Source organism: Equus przewalskii, chromosome 21, assembly GCF_037783145.1.
Source record: "Equus przewalskii isolate Varuska chromosome 21, EquPr2, whole genome shotgun sequence".
Lineage (NCBI taxonomy): Eukaryota > Metazoa > Chordata > Mammalia > Perissodactyla > Equidae > Equus > Equus przewalskii.
This window is the reverse complement of record NC_091851.1, coordinates 43,104,308-43,122,770: the sequence shown is the minus strand read 5'-3', so window position 1 is coordinate 43,122,770 and position 18,463 is coordinate 43,104,308. Positions and strand designations below refer to the sequence as shown.

Sequence of the window (18,463 nt, the reverse complement as noted above, 5' to 3'; positions counted from 1 at the left end):
ATCCCCGGAGTTGATAAGAATGGCTCAGTGAGCCCAAACTGTTTGTGCAAACAGTGTGATTCATGCTGAACACCTGCGTTCCTTCTGAGAGTCTGGAATTCTGGTACGTGCCATGCAGAGGGTGCCTATGTCAACAGCCTCAATAAAAACTCTGAGTGTGAGGCTCTCGTGAGCTCTGGCTGCCAATGTTTCACGCGTGTTGTCACCACTCGTTGGGGAATTCAGGGTGTCCTCTGTGCCCTCGGGGGGAGGACTCTTGAGCCTGGTTTCCTTTCACTTCACCCCACGTGCCTTTCCCTTTGCCGGATCCTTTCACTGTAACAGATAATGGCCATCAGTATGACCATATGCTGAGTCCTGTGAATCCTCCCAATGGATCATTAGAGCCGGGGGTGGTCTTGGGACCCTGAACATAGTCTCTGACCCCAGAATGTCATATCTTCTCTCAGCATCCATGAGACTGTGTCAGGCTAACTTGTTAATTTGAAGTAGGGGAAAATCTCACACACTTCACAGTTCTTGACAGAGCCATCCCTTCACTGCTCTCAGAACACACAGGAGTATGTGTGTGTGTGTGTGTGTGTGTGTGTGTGTAGGGATGAATTTTAGGTCTAAGCCAACTTGGGTATTACATGCTTCACTCATCATGGAGCTTTCAGGGGCAGGCAGTTAATTTAAGCTAGTCCAAGCAGAATCAAGTCTCTTTCTTCTCTTCGGGACACAAACCAAGAAGGACATAACCTGGGACAGCCACCTTGCCATCATGAGAGTTAACTCAGAGAAGTGGGACTAAGAAACAGGGCTTTGATGATACTGTCAGAGCACCCAAAACTAGCCAGCCTTGAAGCCAGTCTGACCCTGGATTATGTTTTTTATTTTTATTTTTTGAGGAAGATTAGCCCTGAGCTAACATCCATGCCCATCTTCCTCTACTTCACATGTGGGACGCCCACCACAGCATGGCTTGCCAAGCGGTGCCATGTCCGCACCCGGGATCTGAACCGGAGAACCCTGGGCCGCCGAAGCAGAACGTGCGAATTTAACCGCTGTGCCACTAGGCTGGCCCCATGACCCTGGATTATTTTAAGTGACCTGAGTCAATAAATTTCCTTTATTGCTTAAGACAGATTGGATATTGTTTTTAGTCCCTTGTAACAGAAGGAGTCCTAACTGATACAGATCACAGCTGGTCAAAGACTGTGGATCTCTCTGTTCCAGTGTGGAGAAGCCAGCCTCACCAAGATGGGATTGTTTTTTAGGAACCCTGAGACTAACTCAGTGAAAATAACCAGTCTTCTAGGAGTCAATAATTTAAAAGTGCCTACCAAGTGCAGAGCAGCAGACAAGAAGCGGCCCTGGTACCATTTCAGGTGACTTCCAGCCTGGAGATGCTGTTTCCAGGCTGCAAAGGTGTTTAGTGGCTGAGATGCATGTAGAAGACATGGACCTTCACTGGAAGTGAAGTAGGGATGATGTAACCATAGCAACAGGAGCTGAAGCCCCAGCTGCAAGGAGAGGAAGAGGAGGCATTTTGACCCAAGGGGAGCTCTGCACACTTTCAGATCTGTGCCCGGGGATGGGTGGCCTGTCTGCACCACACTTCCTGGCTGTACCACCACGAGTGATGGCTTTGCTTTTCCCCTGCTAGCCTCGCCTGGCACGTGAGAACTTGGCCTCTATTGCATCTGCCTGCACACTTTGGGGAGAAGCATTTGAATAACGAAAGGAAACATTGGAGGCTTTGCTTTGGTGCCTGAATGCTTTTCTAAAGAAAGGATGCTGCAAAGGATGTTTCAGTTCATGATTCTATTACATAACATTATAAACGGTAACAGATTTGAGACTGTTGAGGTATAAACCTTTTCTAATTGAGCATATTGAATTTATCAACACAGAATCTATAACATACAAAATAAATTAATAGGGAACCCAACAGAACATGTTATGTTATAAACATAGCATATATCTTGAACTCACTTGAGATAAAATAGCAAACAAATACATATTTTTGGTATAAGATGCAGATACATAATTTGTACCAATCTCACAGAGTTAATTCAATCCAAATGAAAAACTTCTCACATTTTCTAACGGATGCAACAGAAATTAATCATTTGAAAGAAAATAAGTCTCCTCCTGTCCTCCAACTTTATTTTCTCTCTAGTCCCTGATACAGTGTAAATGTTATGTATCCCGCCATCACTTTGTTGTCTGTTTTACCTCTGGATTTTAAGCCTCTGAGGGCATGGCCTCTGCTATTCGATTCACTGCTATAAACCCAGCACCTAGAATTTGACATACCCTAGGTGCCCAAGAAATAAGCATTGAATGAATGAGTTTAAAACAGGCACACATTTAACCAATATAAAAATTGGTTTGTATGTCACTGCATACACTGACCCTTCATGAGATGCTAAAAAACTTAGCAAGGACCTGACTCTCTCTGGGATAAGTCAATGTCCTGGGGTTGCCTAGCCACTTGTAATACTGGCTTTGGCACTCCGTGGCTGTTTCTTCTCATTGGTGTATCTCCAGGCTGGCTTCTCCCATAGGACAGATTCGTATAGGTTGTGGATGTGAAGCTGAAGCTAAGAGGTTAATGGCGAGAAGGAGGGAGGGAGGAGGCTCATTGCAACGTCCCTCTGAATTGCCGTGTGTGTTGCTCCAGCTTCTCAGCCTCGGCCTGGAGCTGCCCCAGGGCTGCAGGGCTTGGGTACTTGAGCACGGCGTGCTTGGTGGCCAGCGCGAGGTTCTTGAGCAGGCTGCAAAGGTGGCTGCTGCCACAGAGGATCTCGTTGCGCACATCCCTCTCATGGGTCTCCTTGCACAGCGTGTCCACCAGCTTCTGCCCCACCATGATAATGAGCTTGCTCTGTGTGATGAAGATCTCTGGGGGCTGGCTGTTGCTGAGGCTCCTGGTAAATACACCGATGGCTTTGACAAGCGCCCCAAAATAGAGGCGGCAATGTTCAGAAAGGTGGATTTTCTTCTCAGGCGTCTGCTGACTCAAAGATCGGGGGACAAGGCAGCTAGGATTCTAGAGAAGGGGAAGAAAACAACAGATAAGAGATAGATTCGATCAACAGACTGTGGTTGTTCCCCTTTTTCTGTTTTTGCTCAATTTGCTAGACTGTTTATAAGAAAAAAGTACAGTTCAGTTTGGGAAGCCCCACAGTATAAACTTGGCCTAACAAATTAACATTAATGTTTTCAAAGCACCGTTATATATAGATTATAGTATTTGTATATGTATAAAATCTTATATATTGCACTGTATATACAATCTTACATATTATACATATATAAAATCTTATTCAATTCTATCCACAAACCATTAGAAACCCATTCTAAGAAACACATTGACAATGACTTAACTTATAGCTTAAAAGAATGCAGGAAAACTTGATGGTCATATTAAAAAATTTACTCATAGATTTTAAAAATCCTTTCTAATTCCAGTATCAGAAGTAAACCTGAACCCCAAAAATTTCCAGAAGAAATCCGAATTTTCTCATCTATCTGCCTTATATTGAAATATTTATCTTACTTGCTAATAAGGTTTCATCTAATATTTTACTTTCATGAATTTTATTTCCTGGAACATGGAACCAATGTCCCCCCAAAGCCTATACACAACTGAAAGATTCCCAGCATCTAACTTAGTGGCAACACTCTAGGTAATGAACAAAAGCACCTTTGTTAGCTTATAGCTGAGGAAACTGAAGCTTCCTGAACAGAAGAGGCTGTCTAGGGTCATTCAATGAGCAAAGTAAAGGTCTGGAACTCTAGGCCAAGTCAGCTACCTCTGAAACTCTCATTCTTTCCCCCCAGGAAGCTGTGGACTCTTTCCTCTAACTGTGATCTCAAAATTCCCAGCCCAGATGCACTCAGACAGTGTAATGATCTGACCTGTCCCCCAAATTCATATGTTGAAACTCTACTGCCCATTGTGAAAGTATTAGGAGGCAGGGACTTTGGGAGCTGATTAGGATTAGATGAGGTCATGTGGATGGGGCCCCCCATGAACGGGATTAGTGTCCTTATAGGAGTCATGAAAGAGCTTGCTTCCTCTCTCTGCTCTCTGCTGTGTGAGGACACAATGAGAAGTTGGCAGTCTGCAATCTGGAAGAGTCCTCACCAGAATCGGACCACGCTGGCATCCCCATCTTGGACTTCTAGTCTCCAGACCTGTGAGAAGTAAATCTCTACTCTTTATAAGCCACCCAGTCCATGGGACTTTGTTATAGCAGCACAAATGGACTAAGATAGACAGGTAAAGTGAAGAAAAGATTGGGGTGTTGGTGGAGATGTTCTTTCTGGGGGTAGGGAACATGAGAAGAATGCAGCAGAGGCTGGAAATAACGAGAAGCAACGATCTAGACATTGGAGTATTGGCATCTTCGCTTGAAAGTCTTAACTGTAGGCAAATGAAAAATGTCCTGTGATTCTCATTCTGGGAGACTGGAGAGGTGTGGAGATATTTTTGGTTGTGGTATTGACCAGGGAGCCCTGCAGGCAGCCAGTGCGCAGGAGGCTAGGGATCCTGAACAATCCATCCCACACAGGGGAGGACTGTCCGCCCACGGGTAGGTGGTGCTTCCCGCCCCACTGAGAAGCACTGTCTGTCTAAAGAAGTGGTTTTCCAAGTGTGGTCCTTGAACCAGTAACATCAGCATCACCTGGAACCTGTTAGAAAAGAAAATTCTTGGGTACCACCCAAGACCTACTGAGCCAGGAACTCTGGGAGTGGGGCCCAGCCCTGTGCATTTTCTCAAACCCTATGGAAGACTGTGATATTCTGTTAAGTTTGAGAACCGCTTGTCCAAGGTGTGCTTCACATTGAACAGAACAGCATGACTTTCATCAATCTGGCAGACTCAAAGTTTGGGGTTTGAGGACCTGAGCATCAGGAAGCCTGGGTTCTTCTCCTAGTTTGCCGCCAAGAAAGCAGATGATCTTGTCCACATCATTGAACATCTCTGTCCCTCCCTCACCCATTCCTACCAGCCAGGGAGTTGAACTGGTTCACTGTTTCCCAGGCTTCAGTTATTCAAAAAAACACCATCGCAAGTTATGCCCTTTCTGTCTTTTTTTTTCTTTTCTGCTTTTTCTCCCCAAATCCCCCCAGCATGTAGTTGTATATTTTAGTTGTGGGTCCTTCTAGTTGTGGCATATGGGACACCACCTCAATGTGGCCTGACGAGTGGTGCCATGTCTGGGTTCAGGATCCAAACCGGCAAAACCCCTGGCCACCGAAGCAGAGCGCATGAACTTAACCACTGGGCCACGGCGCCAGCCCCACCTTTCTGTCTTCTTCTTGATTTCAACTTGCTTAATTTTTGTCTTTAAGTGGATCCACTGTTTTTACTTATATTAACTGAAGGGAAACTTTTAAAATTGGTAAATGGAAAACTTCTGTCATTTGCCACCGATAGGAGGTAACCAATAAAAATAAGCACAATGATAACATCTTTGATTTAAAAAAGAAAAAAGGAAGAACATCAAGCGTCAAAGAGATGTTGAAGATACACAAGCCCGAAACTCAGATGGTCTTCCTGTTGTAATCAGAGACATTAAAAGAGAAGGTGAAAAGGAACGTGAGTCGGTGCTCTTTAACGCCGTGTCGGTGCCACCCAGGATAAACTTAGAGAGCGACTACAGCTGTCTCATCATGCATAAAGGATCACATTCCACATCCTGGGCTGCACTGAACTTGCTCATTTCCAGGGTTCCTGCTACTGTGAAAAAGGAAAAACCATCACAAAACCCAAATCTCCTCCCGTGTCATGGCCATAATGTTGAATTATTCACAGGGGGAAACGTCTCTAGGGATGAAACGTATGAATCAGAAGTATTGGAGAGTGAGCATATGCTTACCTGTGTTTCTAAGTCTTTGTTTTCATCCAACCTTTCTTCCAAGATGGGTTTTTCCTTCTCTTCTAGGTTAGGCAACTTCTGAAAAATAAAAGCCCTTCAGATTTACCCACTTGAAAGGGTTTTATACTACCATATAGCTGTTTAAGGCCACTTGAAAACTTGAGCACTCCTCTTTATATTTTTGTTGATGGTTCTGCCTACTGAGGCCTATTTTCAACAAAGGAGACTTTTGTACCCCAAGTGTTGAATTTTGCCTACCAACATGGTCTAACATAATGACACAAAGTTGTTTTTAAAAAAATTCTATATATATTTTTAAATTAGGAAATGAAAAATATCCAAATTTCTAACTTCTGTAGGATGTTTTAAAGCTCTTCCACCACTAGGCATTTCAGCAGGATACCAAGACTGGGGCTGAAGGCACCAAATTGTCTCCTCAACCCAGCCGCCATGTTACCCGCTACACCCCTTGAGACTCACAATCCTTGAACTAAAAGTTCTTTCTATGGTGTCTGAACTCAAGTGGCAAAGTCTTTCTGAGAGGAACTAGAGTCTGGAGGCTGTGAAGATGACACACAATTTGGAAGGCTGTTTACACTTCCTCTTCCGTTTCTAAGAAACACACTGACAATAACCAAATTTATAACTTTCAAAGATGCAAGGAAGTTTGATGGTGGAATTTAAAAATTTGCTCAAAGGACAGATTTCAAAAGGTTTTCAAAATCCTTTCTAATTCTCGTATCAAAGGTAAACCTGAGGGGGCCGGCTGGCCCCATGGCCGAGTGGTTAAGTTCACGGGCTCTGCTTCGGCGGCCCAGGGTTTCACCAGTTTGAATCCGGGTGCGGACATGGCACCGCTCATCAGGCCATGCTGAGGTGGCATCCCACATGCCACAACTAGAAGGACCCACAACTAAAATATACAACTATGTACTGGGGGGCTTTGGGAGAAAAGGGAAAAATAAGAAATCTTAAAAAAGAAGGTAAACCTGAAACCTCAGAATTTCCAGAAGACACCCTATCTGCCTTAATATGAAAATATTTATCTTACTTCTTTCTTAAAGATTGGCACCTGAGCTAACAACTGTTGCCAATCTTCTTCTTCGCTTTCTTCTTTTTATTGCTTTTTCTCCCTCAAATCCCCCCAGTACCTAGTTGTATATTTTAGTTGTGGTCCTTCTACTTTTGCTGTGTGGGACGCCGCCTCAGCATGGCCTGATGAGCGGTGCCATGTCTGCGCCCAGGATCCGAACCTGCGAAACCCTGGGCCGCTGAAGCCGAGCACGTGAAGTTAACCGCTTGGCCACAGGGCTGGTCCTTATCTTACTTCTTTTTTTTTTTTTATTTTTTATTTTTAAAGATTTTATTTTTTATTTTTTTCCTCTTTCTCTCCCAAGCTCCCCAGCACACAGTTGTATATTCCTCGTTGTGGGTCCCTCCAGCTGTGGCACGTGGGACGCTGCCCCAGCGTGGCTCGATGAGCAGCGCCATGTCCGCGCCCAGGACCCGAACCAACGAAACACTGGGCCGCCCGCAGTGGAGCACGCGAACCCAACCACTCGGCCACGGGGCCAGCCCCCTTTATCTTACTTCTTAATAAGACTTCATCTAGAGCTTTACTTTCACAAATTTTATTTTCTGGAAAAAGGAACCAATGTCTCCCAAAAGCTTATAGAACCACTGAAAGATTCTCAGCATCAAAGTTATGGGCGACCACTCCAGATAAAAATTGAAAGCCCCCCTTCCGTTATACTGCTTGGAACTCTGAACTCACCTGTTCACAGACATTTGTCCTGTTTTTCTTTAATAGTTCAGGGGAGCGTTCACTTTCCCTTTCCTCGTTAGAAGGAGCACCGCTTTGGTATGATTCTCTTTCCCTTTGGGGCAGCTGGATGCATTTTGCAAGCTTAAATTCTGCATTTGGTGTCAATTGTACAGTCTCTACCTTTCCACAATTCTGCTTGAAAAGGAGTCTCGCATTGGCAATGACAATGGAAGCAAACCTCTTGATGTCTTCTGGAACCAGCCGCGCCACCATGACAAATCTCTCAAGGTCGTCCAGGCTGTTTTGGGCTGTGTCAGTCACAAGGACTTCCAGGGGCCAGTCGCAGCGGTCCAGGCTCTCCTTTGTTTCAAGCAGGATGTGGTAGGAGTTGGAGATGGTCTGTAGCTGATCCTTAATTCTGGCCTCAAGGTTGCTGTCGGTGAGGTTACATGCGATTCCACAGACTCTGCAGGCAAAATCCAGAAATTCTCTCAAAGATTCTTCTATGTGGTTGGCAGCCCTGCGGATTGCATCGATGTTGGCCTCCAGATAGTCTCTGAACCTCCACTTCCTACTTACGAAGAGCATCAGGCCTGCGACAGAACTGGCCACCTTGTGCTGCAGAGCTGTTACTGTCTCTTTGGCCAAGTCCAGGTCCAAGGAGAGTTCCTTTACTGCCTCCTCCGAGAAGGAGCCAGAAGAAGAGTCGGTGGATGTGGAGGAGCATGAAGAAATGACGCTGGCTCTGCTGTCAGAACTGGAAATGGATAATCTGTCTGATTCAGGAGATAGCGATGTGGCCCGTCTGGAGAACCACGAGGAATTATGGTCCATGGAATTCTCTGAAGCCCCATCGGCTTTTCTCGGCTCTTTCCCAGCCTGAGGGACACTTGGCATGGCTTTAGGGATGTCGTAAATGTTTGGCCTGGTATTCTGCTGTTCCACTCGAGGAATCAGAAAGCTTGAAGGAACCTTATAGCTGACAGCCTCATCCAAAGGGAATGTGTCCCGTGGGGCTGGAAAGCTATAAGAAGGTATTTCTGGAAGGCTGAGTTTTTTCTGCATGGGCGCATTTTTATGCAGGTGTGGAGTGAGGGATCTTTCTCTGCTATTCAGAGGACTTTGAAAACTGGACATGTACCTGGGGAGAGCGTGGCACTCCGATTCTTCCACAAAGCTGGTTAGAGATACATTCCTTATATTGGCTTTTTCTGGAGACACTGGAGTGTCATAAATCCATTCTGATTTCTGAGGGCTCGGTAACGTGTTGTAGCCGCCTCTCCTCAAGGCAATTGTTGATGTCAGGGGAACACTCTGGCCCTGTGAAGAGCCACACAAAGTCGCCCAGTTTAGTAACAATAAAAAGAGGGTGTGAGCAACTTATATGACAAATGTGTGTTATACTGAGGACCTAGTGAGGGCCAGGCACTGTGCTTCTTAAAAATCTGATCTTCATTTCCCTGCTCAAGCTTCTTCAGGGGTTCCCCATTGTTGTTATCACTCAAGGCCCTTCACGGTCCGGTTCCACTCTCCTTTAGAGCCTCCTTTTTTTCCACTTCCACCAGGCCTCCCCACCATGCCTGTCACTCCCCTCCTTGTAGGTCCAGCCTCCTGGGCTGTTTACCCTTCCCTGAGCTCAGAGTGCTCACTCGTGCCACCATATTGAATTTTACCCAAACTGGTCCCTCTGCTCTGAATACTTTTCCAACTCTTTCCTTTCCATCTAACAAACTCCTCTGCACCCCTCAGGACACTCCTGCAATGCCACTTCTTTTGTAAGATCTTTCCTAATGACCTTGGACATAGGTGTATTTATTGTATATATGTGTCAGAATCCAATGATAAGCATGCACTACAGATTTCAAGTTATGGCACCTCCCTTACAGACAGGAAAATGGACTTTAACACAACATGTCGAGGGGTGTAGAACAAGAAGCAGCATTTACCTAAGGACTGCTGAGCTCTTGCTCTGTGCCAGTCACTGTACGGGGTCCTTCGCAGGGACCATTGTGAAACTGGCTCAACACAAAGTTGACATAAGGGAAGCCATATTGTAGAAAAGAGACCGTGTTGTAACTTTGAGTGACCTCTGACTGACTAACCCAGCTGGATTTGCAGCCTCCAGGAGATCCACCTGTTCTGTAGATTTTATGACCCCTGCTTGTGCATGTACCTCCCAGCTGCGATAAGATGATAATTTCATTCTTTTGTGTTCCTAATGTGATGACCCCCACACCGAGAGTCTATGCTGGCAGCCATCATCAATGAAAACTGGAAGGTCTGGCGTGGCGACTCCCAGTCTGTCACACCAGAGGGTCAACATTCCTAACCCTCTCCTCTATAACCCACTGGCCTTTATAACTGCTTCAAATTTCTGTGCCCCCTTAAAATGGTTCTTTTGGACGTTAGTCGGCCATCTTCCCTCTTCCTAGCAAGCTAAAATAAAATGCCCTTTCTCTGCCACCATCTTGCCTCTTGACAATTGGCTTTTGTGTCGTGGCGAGCAGATCACGCCCTTCGTGCAGTAACAATCGCGATACTCACAGTGAGTCCGTGAGAAGAAACTGAGGCATGGAGAAGTTAAAGGACCTGTCTAAACCACTAGCTAGTCTTGTTCCTAAACACCACGGCACTTAGGGATTTTGTCTCAAATGAAACAAGTTCTGCCATGAGGAGTTTGCATTCCTAATTCTGACCAAGTGAAGAGAATTTCCCAGAGGATGTTCAGGTCTTCACGGCATCGAACCTCAGCACCTTGTCATACTCACGCCTGGTTGGCCGGCTGGGGCACCGAGTACTGCCTTTTGGGGGCTGGCGGGTATGTCATACACCTGCTGTTTCTCTGGCTCCTGGGGAAAGACCACAAAGGAGGACAACTTGGATTTTCCCTTCCTGATGGCTGCACACCACAAACTCTCCCACTCTAGTGTTTTTTTCAAATAGAAACACAAATCACAGAAGATTTTGGGGCTTTTAGTCACGATGCTCTTATAGTGGAAGTTTCCGTGCTGCACGGGGTACATTTTTAACAATCGACTCTGTGCTGTGGAAAGGTGCCTTCTCACCCAGAGGTGAGACAAACTACAGAGAAAATTAATGGCAGTTGCCTGAGTTAAGAAGAGTAGTTCATTTCCTTCTGTAAATTAACCTTAAGATTGAATTAAAGAAGAATAAATGAGATTGGGACTGAACATGTCTTTTGTCTTTCTTGTTTCTTTTTCTCACTAGAAATTTCCTGTGCTTATAACTCATGTATTCATCCTGCCCATATTCACTGAGTGCCTACTAACTTCTAGACGCTGAGCCAAATGACACATACACAGCCAGTAACCAGCAAAAGACATAGAGCCAGTACCGCTAATTAGCATTTTTTGGTACAGCAATTAGAAAATACACATATTAGGATGTGAAAAATAGGTCCTATGTTCCTAATCGAGGTGAGAGAGCAGCAAAACAGGTTTTATAAAGAAAGAGAGAAAAAGCTGGAATTTGCAGAGGGGGTTTTTTTGGAGAGGGTGGAGCTGTGGGTTTCCGGCTGTCCCCTCCTCGGTTGGGGAGGGTGGGGCTCTTGTCACTGCCCTCCAGCCAAGTGGAAAGTGCTCCAGTGGGACCTTCGATGACTTGAATTGTGCCACCTGAGCTTGGGGTCTTAGTGCACGGTGGCTAACTCTGGCATGGGAGAAGTTAAGGGTGAAAATCTGATGACAAAGGACAGGCTGGTGGCTGGCTGGCATGGCCTGTTCTCAGGGCAGGAAGAGTGTGAGGAAAAGTGAAGCAGCCCCCTGGGGCACAACATTGAAGTGGGCACCAAAAACTTCAGGAATCAAGGTAAATAATATCTTAATGCGATATTTTAAGAAATCACAATCAATGTGAAAAAACCGTGATGAACGAAATGTCGACATTTTAAATAAAGACAGGATCCAGCAGGGCCGGGCTGAAGGGGAGGGAAGAAGTGGAGTCCCGCAAGTGTGTGTGTTTAAAACTTTTGTGCCCAAGGCGAGTGCCTCCTGCTCCTCTCCTCGTCCCCGCGCAGCCTGTGCGCCTGGAGTCCCTCAAGGCAAAGGGAGACTGTGTTTTCAGGGACCAGATGGGGATCATGTGAGGGCTGGAGCCAGAGCCAGCCTGGAGAGGGCAAGACTGTCAGGAGGATGGGGCAGGAGATGACCCGCTGGCAGGGCTAACAGAGGAGCCTTGGTCAGCAGCCAGAGGAGGGGCGTTTGCCCCCATCAAGGAGCCGGTGGGTACGAGCTGCCGGGCAGTGAGGTGGGGAGGCAGGGCGGCACTCGCAGGAAGGCCCCAGCACAGAAAGCGTTTGCTGCTGGAATAGGTATTTAAATTCCTCCCCTGAGTCTGCTAAAGTGACTTCTTATTACTCGTGGGTGACCCCGAAGGCACAGAGCCTGCTCGAGTTTCTGCTTACCCCAGAGCTGAGGCTCCCAGCCCTGCCTGCACTGTAGAATCACCCGGGAGCTTTAAAACTCCTGCTGCTTGGGGCCCACCTGACCTCAGACGTCAGTCTCTGGGCGGGCCAGGCAGCAGGTGTGGCCAAAGCACCAGGTGATTCATTGCGTTGACGGGGCGGGAGAGCGCAGTTTGGATGGGCTAGGAAACGAGGGAAGTTGCTTTCTGATTACCTGAAGCAGGTCTCACAAATTTGATGTACCAGTTACGTACAAATAAGTAAAAAAAAAAAAAAAACCTTTAAAATTTCATCCCCCAGAGATAATCAATGTTAAGATAACCAATGATAATGTTAAGACGGTGATGGATATCCTTCAAGATATTTTTATTTCAGGGCTGGCCCGGTGGCATAGTGGTTGCGTTTGTGCACTCCACTTTGGCAGCCTGGGATTTGTGGGCCCACATCCTGGGTGCGGACCTACACACTGCTCATCAGCCATGCTGTGGCAGTGTCCCACATGTAAAAATAGAGGAAGATTGGCACAGATGTTAGCTCAGCAACAATCTTCCTCACTAAAAAAATATTATTTAAAAAAATGCATATATGTGGACGTATACACATGTGTGTGTGTTTGTGTGTACAGATAAAAAATATCTATTACAGGGGCTGGCCCGCTGGCTCGGTGGCATGGTGGTTAAGTTCACACATTCTGCTTCAGCGGCCCAGGGTTCGCCAGTTCAGATCCCGGGTGTGGACATGGCACTGCTTGGCAAGCCATGCCGTGGTAGGTGTCCCACATGTAAAGTAGAGGAAGATGGGCATGGATGTTAGCTCAGGGCCAGTCTTCCTCAGCAAAAAGAGGAGGATTGGCAGATGTTAGCTCAGGGCTAATCTTCCTCAAAAAAAAAAATCTATTATAAATGAAAAGTAACCATTTTTTAAATATTCAGAATTCAAGTAATCACAACATTCTCCTGAGCAGGTTTGGGCTCCCTGGGACAAAGCTGGCTTCTGAGTGGTGACGTGACCTTTGGAGTCAGGAGTGGATCAAAGCTCCTGAAGACCGTTGTCGGTACAGCTGAAACACTACATCTGTGTGACACTGAGGACCCCACACTCCGGGCGGAGCAGGGCCAGGGTCGAGGCTCACCTTCAGGGCTGGTGGTCCCCGGCTCTGGGCAGGCACGTCATACACCTGGGAAGGCAGAGTTGGCAGCGAGGCCCAGGCAGGTCTGGGAATTGTGAGGAGGGCCTTGGGGAGAGAAAGAGCAGAGGGGAAAGACACGTCAGCCCTGAGTGCACGGATCACATTCAGGTTGTCCCTCAGACAGCCAAGGCAGCTCTGACACTGCTGAGGGGCTCTCCCGGCACCCCTAACCGGTGGCCCTTCACTCTGAGGCCGGGAGCAGCAGATTGCTGTGGGGAGGTTCCCCGGGGAGGACAGTCTTCCTCACATGGGGCCATAGCTGCCTGCGTCCATCTCACCCGGGAAACGGGTTAGAAATGCAGATTCCTGGGCCCCGTGGCGGTTGTACTGAACCTCTGAGTCCTGAGGGGAAGTCCCGGGATCTGCAGTCCCCACCAGCTTCCCAGGGCTCTGATGTTCTCTAGGGATCTGAGGCTGTGATTCGACTCCTGGCTTATTGTTCATCCGGTGATGCTGAGGATGCTGCTGCGAACGAGACAGGCAGAGGGGCTTTAGGGTCTGAAGTGGAGGGACTAATGGGGTTGGGGCGGAAGCAGAGGCCTGTCGTGGGCCGTGTCGCCTGGGCTGAGAGCTGATAGGGAGCAGGAGGCGAGCAGAAGGCTGTGGCCCGCAGCTTTCACTGGCAACAGTGGGAGGCAGGAGGGGACTTGGTGATTCCGAGGATCGAAAGTGACTGGAGAAAAGCGAGCAAAGGGAGGAGAGAGGTGGGGTCGGAAACGTCCTGTGAAGGAGTCTGGATTTTACCCCACAAAGGGCTGGACCTCCAATCAGATGAAGGGCACTTGGTCACTTGTTGCCCTTGCTGCTGTGGAAAACAGAACGTGTCTCAGCCGTGGAGTCTGTGCCTGTAAATGGGAACTCGGGATTCGAGTCAACCCCCTGGAACTCGCTGATGTTGACTCTGGGGCGGGCACCCTGCCGGCTGCTCCAGGGTGGCAGCATCCAAGCCTGGCCGGGTCTGAACTGGCAAATTTTAAAATAGTGGCGTTGCCAGGGCTCCACCTCAGACCTCTTGAACTAGAAGGTCTCTGGGGGGGGGGGGGGGGCCTGGGAGTGGGCGGTTTTAGAGGGCAGTGGATGCTGAGGGTCCCTATGTTCCCGACGGTAACCCAGCTCTGTGCCTGGCATGGGGTAAGCGCTAGTATCCGTTTGTTTGTTTTGCTGAAAGAATGTGTATGGCTTGAGACAGTAGGTAGTGGCCGAGTGGGTCCCACCATTCCTCAGGTCAGAATAAGAGATGCAGATGGAGCAGCTGCAAGTGGACAGGACCAATGCTTCTCCAAGGACTTGCTCAGCTGTCGCGTGTCGAAACAACCTCCCTCTGAGAGACAACTGCTTTCTAACTCACTGGTTCTCTAAAATCCTAGGCTCTCAGAAGCATTGCTGTCTGGAGTTCCGTCAGGAAGAAGGAAACATCCCACGCTTGCCAGAGAAGCAGCCTCCATTCCCGGCCCCCGCACAGAGCTTCAGATAAAGAGCATCAGACACGACAGTCCACATCTATCCTAACGTTGTGGTTCCGAGCAGAGAGCAGCCTGCGTCCGCTTTGCAGTCCAAGCTGACACTGACCCCTTTACTCACTGCCCTGTTTTGCACAGATCTTATCAAGATAGGGCTTCATTTACGTTTCACCTAAACCCCACCTTTCCCCCAACCCCATAGTGATGCTGTGCCTCTTCTGCGACACAGCCTGTGCTTCCTCTGCTCTATGATCCCCGTCTCTGCGGCGGGTCAATGAACCTGACTTTGTCCCTGCTGGTCTCAGGCTGATTGGTGTAGGACAAACTCGTCAATGGTCCTCCATTGTGCTCTGAGTTAAGTCCAAGCTCCCACCAGACCATGCCCTGCCCAACCCCAGGGACTGGACCATGCATGACGTGTCCCTTGCCACCAGCTATCACCTCTGCTCTTCCTTCCTCCCTGCCCCCGCTTATTCGAACACACCAAGCTCCCCGCAACCACAAGAGCCTTTCCAAACACGCATCTGTCGCCTACTGCTCCCCTGTGACCTCAGGCCATTTTATTTGTGTAGCTGACTTTGTGGGTCACACATGCCTACAAGACCACCTACAGAGAGCAAAGGGAGTTTCCTGTGTGTGGAATTTTAGGTGGAAGGAAGCTGGTTCAAAAACGCCCAGGGTTTCTTAGAAATCGTAGGTTCAAGATGGCGACCAATAAAGGAACATGTCTGAGAAACAAGGTTTCAAAGGTTTAAGGGGACAGAAGGAAAGTCCAGTTCAGGAACTAGTGGGTCTGAGAGCAATTTCATTAGGAAATCTGACCCTTTTCACTTAAACTACTAAAGATTCCCCTCTCCGAATTTAAACTCATATCAAATATATTCTTTATATGATGATTAAAAAAAAAAAGCCAGGCCAGCATATTATGTTAAGGAAGTTGGAACGAAAAGTAAGACAAAGCTCAAGAGAGTGGTTACCCTGGGGGGAAGTGACCTGGAGAAGGTGCGGGGGGCTTCTGAGGTGGTAGTTGGTTCTGTTTTTTGACCTGGATACTAGTGACTGAGCTGTACCCTTAGGATCTATAGGTTAAACTTTAACAAAAAAATAATGCAAAGAATAGTGTCAGCCACAGAGTCAGGCAAAGGAAGATCAAGGGCATGCCAACATGCCTAGGACAAGGGCTCTGCCTTCGGTCGTTAGCCATCTGGGGGCGTAGACAGACATGCACAGACATGATAAGTAAGCTTTAGTCTCATCAGCCATGTGACCTGGACAGGCCTTTTCACTTCCCTGGGAATCAATTTCTTCATTTGTAAAAAGAGGAGTTGTTCCAATCTAAAGGCTCATCAGGGTCTCTTCCAGCTATAGAGACGTCTGATTCTGACACGTAGACTCCTCTCTTAGGACATTTGGGAAAAGTGACATATTTCTACCCTCTTGGTTTTTAATTTTTGGCCAACTTTAACCTAGAGATAGTCAACCCAGGTATAAAAGGAATCTGTGAAATGGCTGGCCCAGGTCATGTTCCAAGCCTGTGAACTGCCCGTAGGAAAGCAGCTCAAAGCTAGTGGCTGGACTTGCCTCGTTCTATCAACGACCACTTCTGCTCAGAACGCATTTCCTGGGCAGTCTCAGACTCAGGGCTACCCGCTAGATTGCACCAGTGGGGAGCAGATGTCTGCCTACTCTGTGAATTGCAGGATTCTTGACTGATTATCATCTTCGATTTCTTCTGTCTCCTTCCTTCTTGTAGTAGAGGTAAAAGCAAGATTATTTAGAATCACCAAAAGGTTCAACTCAAGGTGACCTTGGAAATGATCAGGTCCAACCCTCTCATGACACTAAGCAAGAAAGAGAAGTACAGAGGGGTTTTGTGATATTTCTGACCCCCAGCACAGCCGTGGCTGCCCCGGAAGCCGCGTGAGCCAGGACTCCTGATTTCTAAGCCACAGAGCGCACCTCTCGCTCTGAGAGACCCCCAAGCACAGACAAGGCAATAAAGAAAAGTGGGGAAGGAGGGAGCAAAAATGTTGACAGGGCAGCCATAGAGGAAACTTCAACAGAAATAAAAGGCAGGAACGTTCCCCCGGTGTTCTGCTGGAGCCACCTGGGGAACCTACTCGAGTGACGAAGAGCCCCTGGTTTCTAAATTCCCCTTCGGTCGCTGTGGTTTCTGTCGATTCCTGCAGCCTGCACAAGTGAGGGCTCCCACTGCGGACATGCTTCATGGCAAGGACAAATCTCGCAGCTAAGGCTCTGACCCTGTCCTGAGTTAAGCTGGGATAGTAAACACATCTTTCCTTCTATACCAATGTCAGTCTAGAAGTTGATCGTGAAGCCCATGGTTATGAAGCCTTATGATGTACCTTGTCACTTCACTCATTGAACAAAGGTTTATTGAGCACCTCATAGGAGCCTGGCGCCATCCTGGGTGTTAGGGACACCTGGTCAACAGCAGACATTGCATCTGTTTTCCTTTTAGGGAGAGATGGAAATGGCCTTTGAGGTTTTTGTTTCTTTAGGGCCTTTGAAAAGAAACTCAAATTGACTTCAGCAAAAGCCACTTGTTCTTGGAGGAACCATCAGCAAGGCCCTGCTCTGAGTCAGCTGCTCAGATGGCAGCTGAGCATGCCAGGCCTAGCTTTGGGCCAGTTGTTCCAGAAAAGCATCCCCAGGGGCTGCGGCAGAACACTCAGCCAGCTTCCTTCTGGCGTTTGTCGCCAGCGCCGATGAGCGGCAGCTGTTCTGTGTAACAACTGTCTGTTTCTCTGCCTGGCAGCCCAGGGAGTTAGAAAATCTGAAGTATTCAAAAGCTTTTAAGAAATCAACACCTTCCCTTTTGAAAGAGGTGTCGGAAGCTGGTGTGGAGGGGGCCTCCGTGGTAACATACATCACGGGGAGTGGCCTACCTGGACACAGACCTTGCCAAGACCTCTAACCAGAGCTGTGACCAGGTGGGATATGTCATTTGAGCTGAAAGCACAGTGTGTGATGGCAGGAAATGTCCACAGTGACTGAAGACCATGAAAATCTGTTCTCCATTCTTAACACCTCTTGAAGGCCAGGGCTTGGGGAGGAAACAGTACATTATTTTTCTCCTTTCTTCTTCGAATTCCTTTCCATCTTTAAAAAGAATATTTTCATTCTGCATTTACTGAGTACTTCTTTTCCTCTGTTTTTAAAAATCATTATTTTAAAAAATTACAGCTGTAATACAAGCTCTGCATAACACAAATCAACTTCCTAATCTCTTTGTTCATCAAATGCTTATTGAGTCCCCAGCCCAGGCCAGGCAGTGTCCTAGATGCTGGGATGTAGGAGTGAGTAAAACAGAGGTCCCTGCCGACCGCCTCCTTTCGCTTTCTCCTTAACCAGTTCTGCTTCCTAAGGGTAACCACCGTTGGCGTGTGTTCTTTCCAATGTGTGAGCATGCACACTTACACACACACCCACAATGTTTTTTTTGAGTTTCTGTTTGTTTGGTTTTTGTTTAAAAAGCTCTTTCTTCCACCTTATAAATACCTCACGGAACTACTTCATCTCTTTTTCACAGCTGCATAGTAGCTCGTTGTAGGGACATGACAAAATTTATGAAACCGATCCCCCATTAACAAACATCAGGCATCTTCGATTTTTCCCTGTAACAGTGCTGTAATGGCCACAGCCTCCCCATCCAGATATATCTTTGCCATCTTATGTATGTATCTGTAGCCATTCTGGGAGTAAGTTTCTAGGTTCATCGGGAATAT

The 18,463-nt window shown here is 47.4% G+C and overlaps 1 protein-coding gene across 3 annotated transcripts in view; it reads right to left on the bottom strand.

Annotated features, from left to right (window-relative positions):
• Positions 1 to 1,791: 1,791 nt before the first annotated feature.
• The window catches only part of CASS4 (Cas scaffold protein family member 4), a 38,904-nt gene continuing 22,232 nt past the window's right edge, over positions 1,792 to 18,463 (bottom strand). For all 3 annotated transcript variants that reach the window (XM_070589614.1, XM_008535406.2, XM_008535407.2), the window contains 5 exons: positions 13,198 to 13,299; positions 10,411 to 10,491; positions 7,652 to 8,962; positions 5,878 to 5,955; positions 1,792 to 3,037 (listed from right to left, as the gene is read on the bottom strand). In XM_070589614.1, coding sequence (XP_070445715.1) covers positions 2,627 to 3,037; positions 5,878 to 5,955; positions 7,652 to 8,962; positions 10,411 to 10,491; positions 13,198 to 13,299 — 1,983 coding nt within the window. In that variant the 3' untranslated portion in view covers positions 1,792 to 2,626. The remainder of the gene's footprint in view (positions 3,038 to 5,877; positions 5,956 to 7,651; positions 8,963 to 10,410; positions 10,492 to 13,197; positions 13,300 to 18,463) is intronic.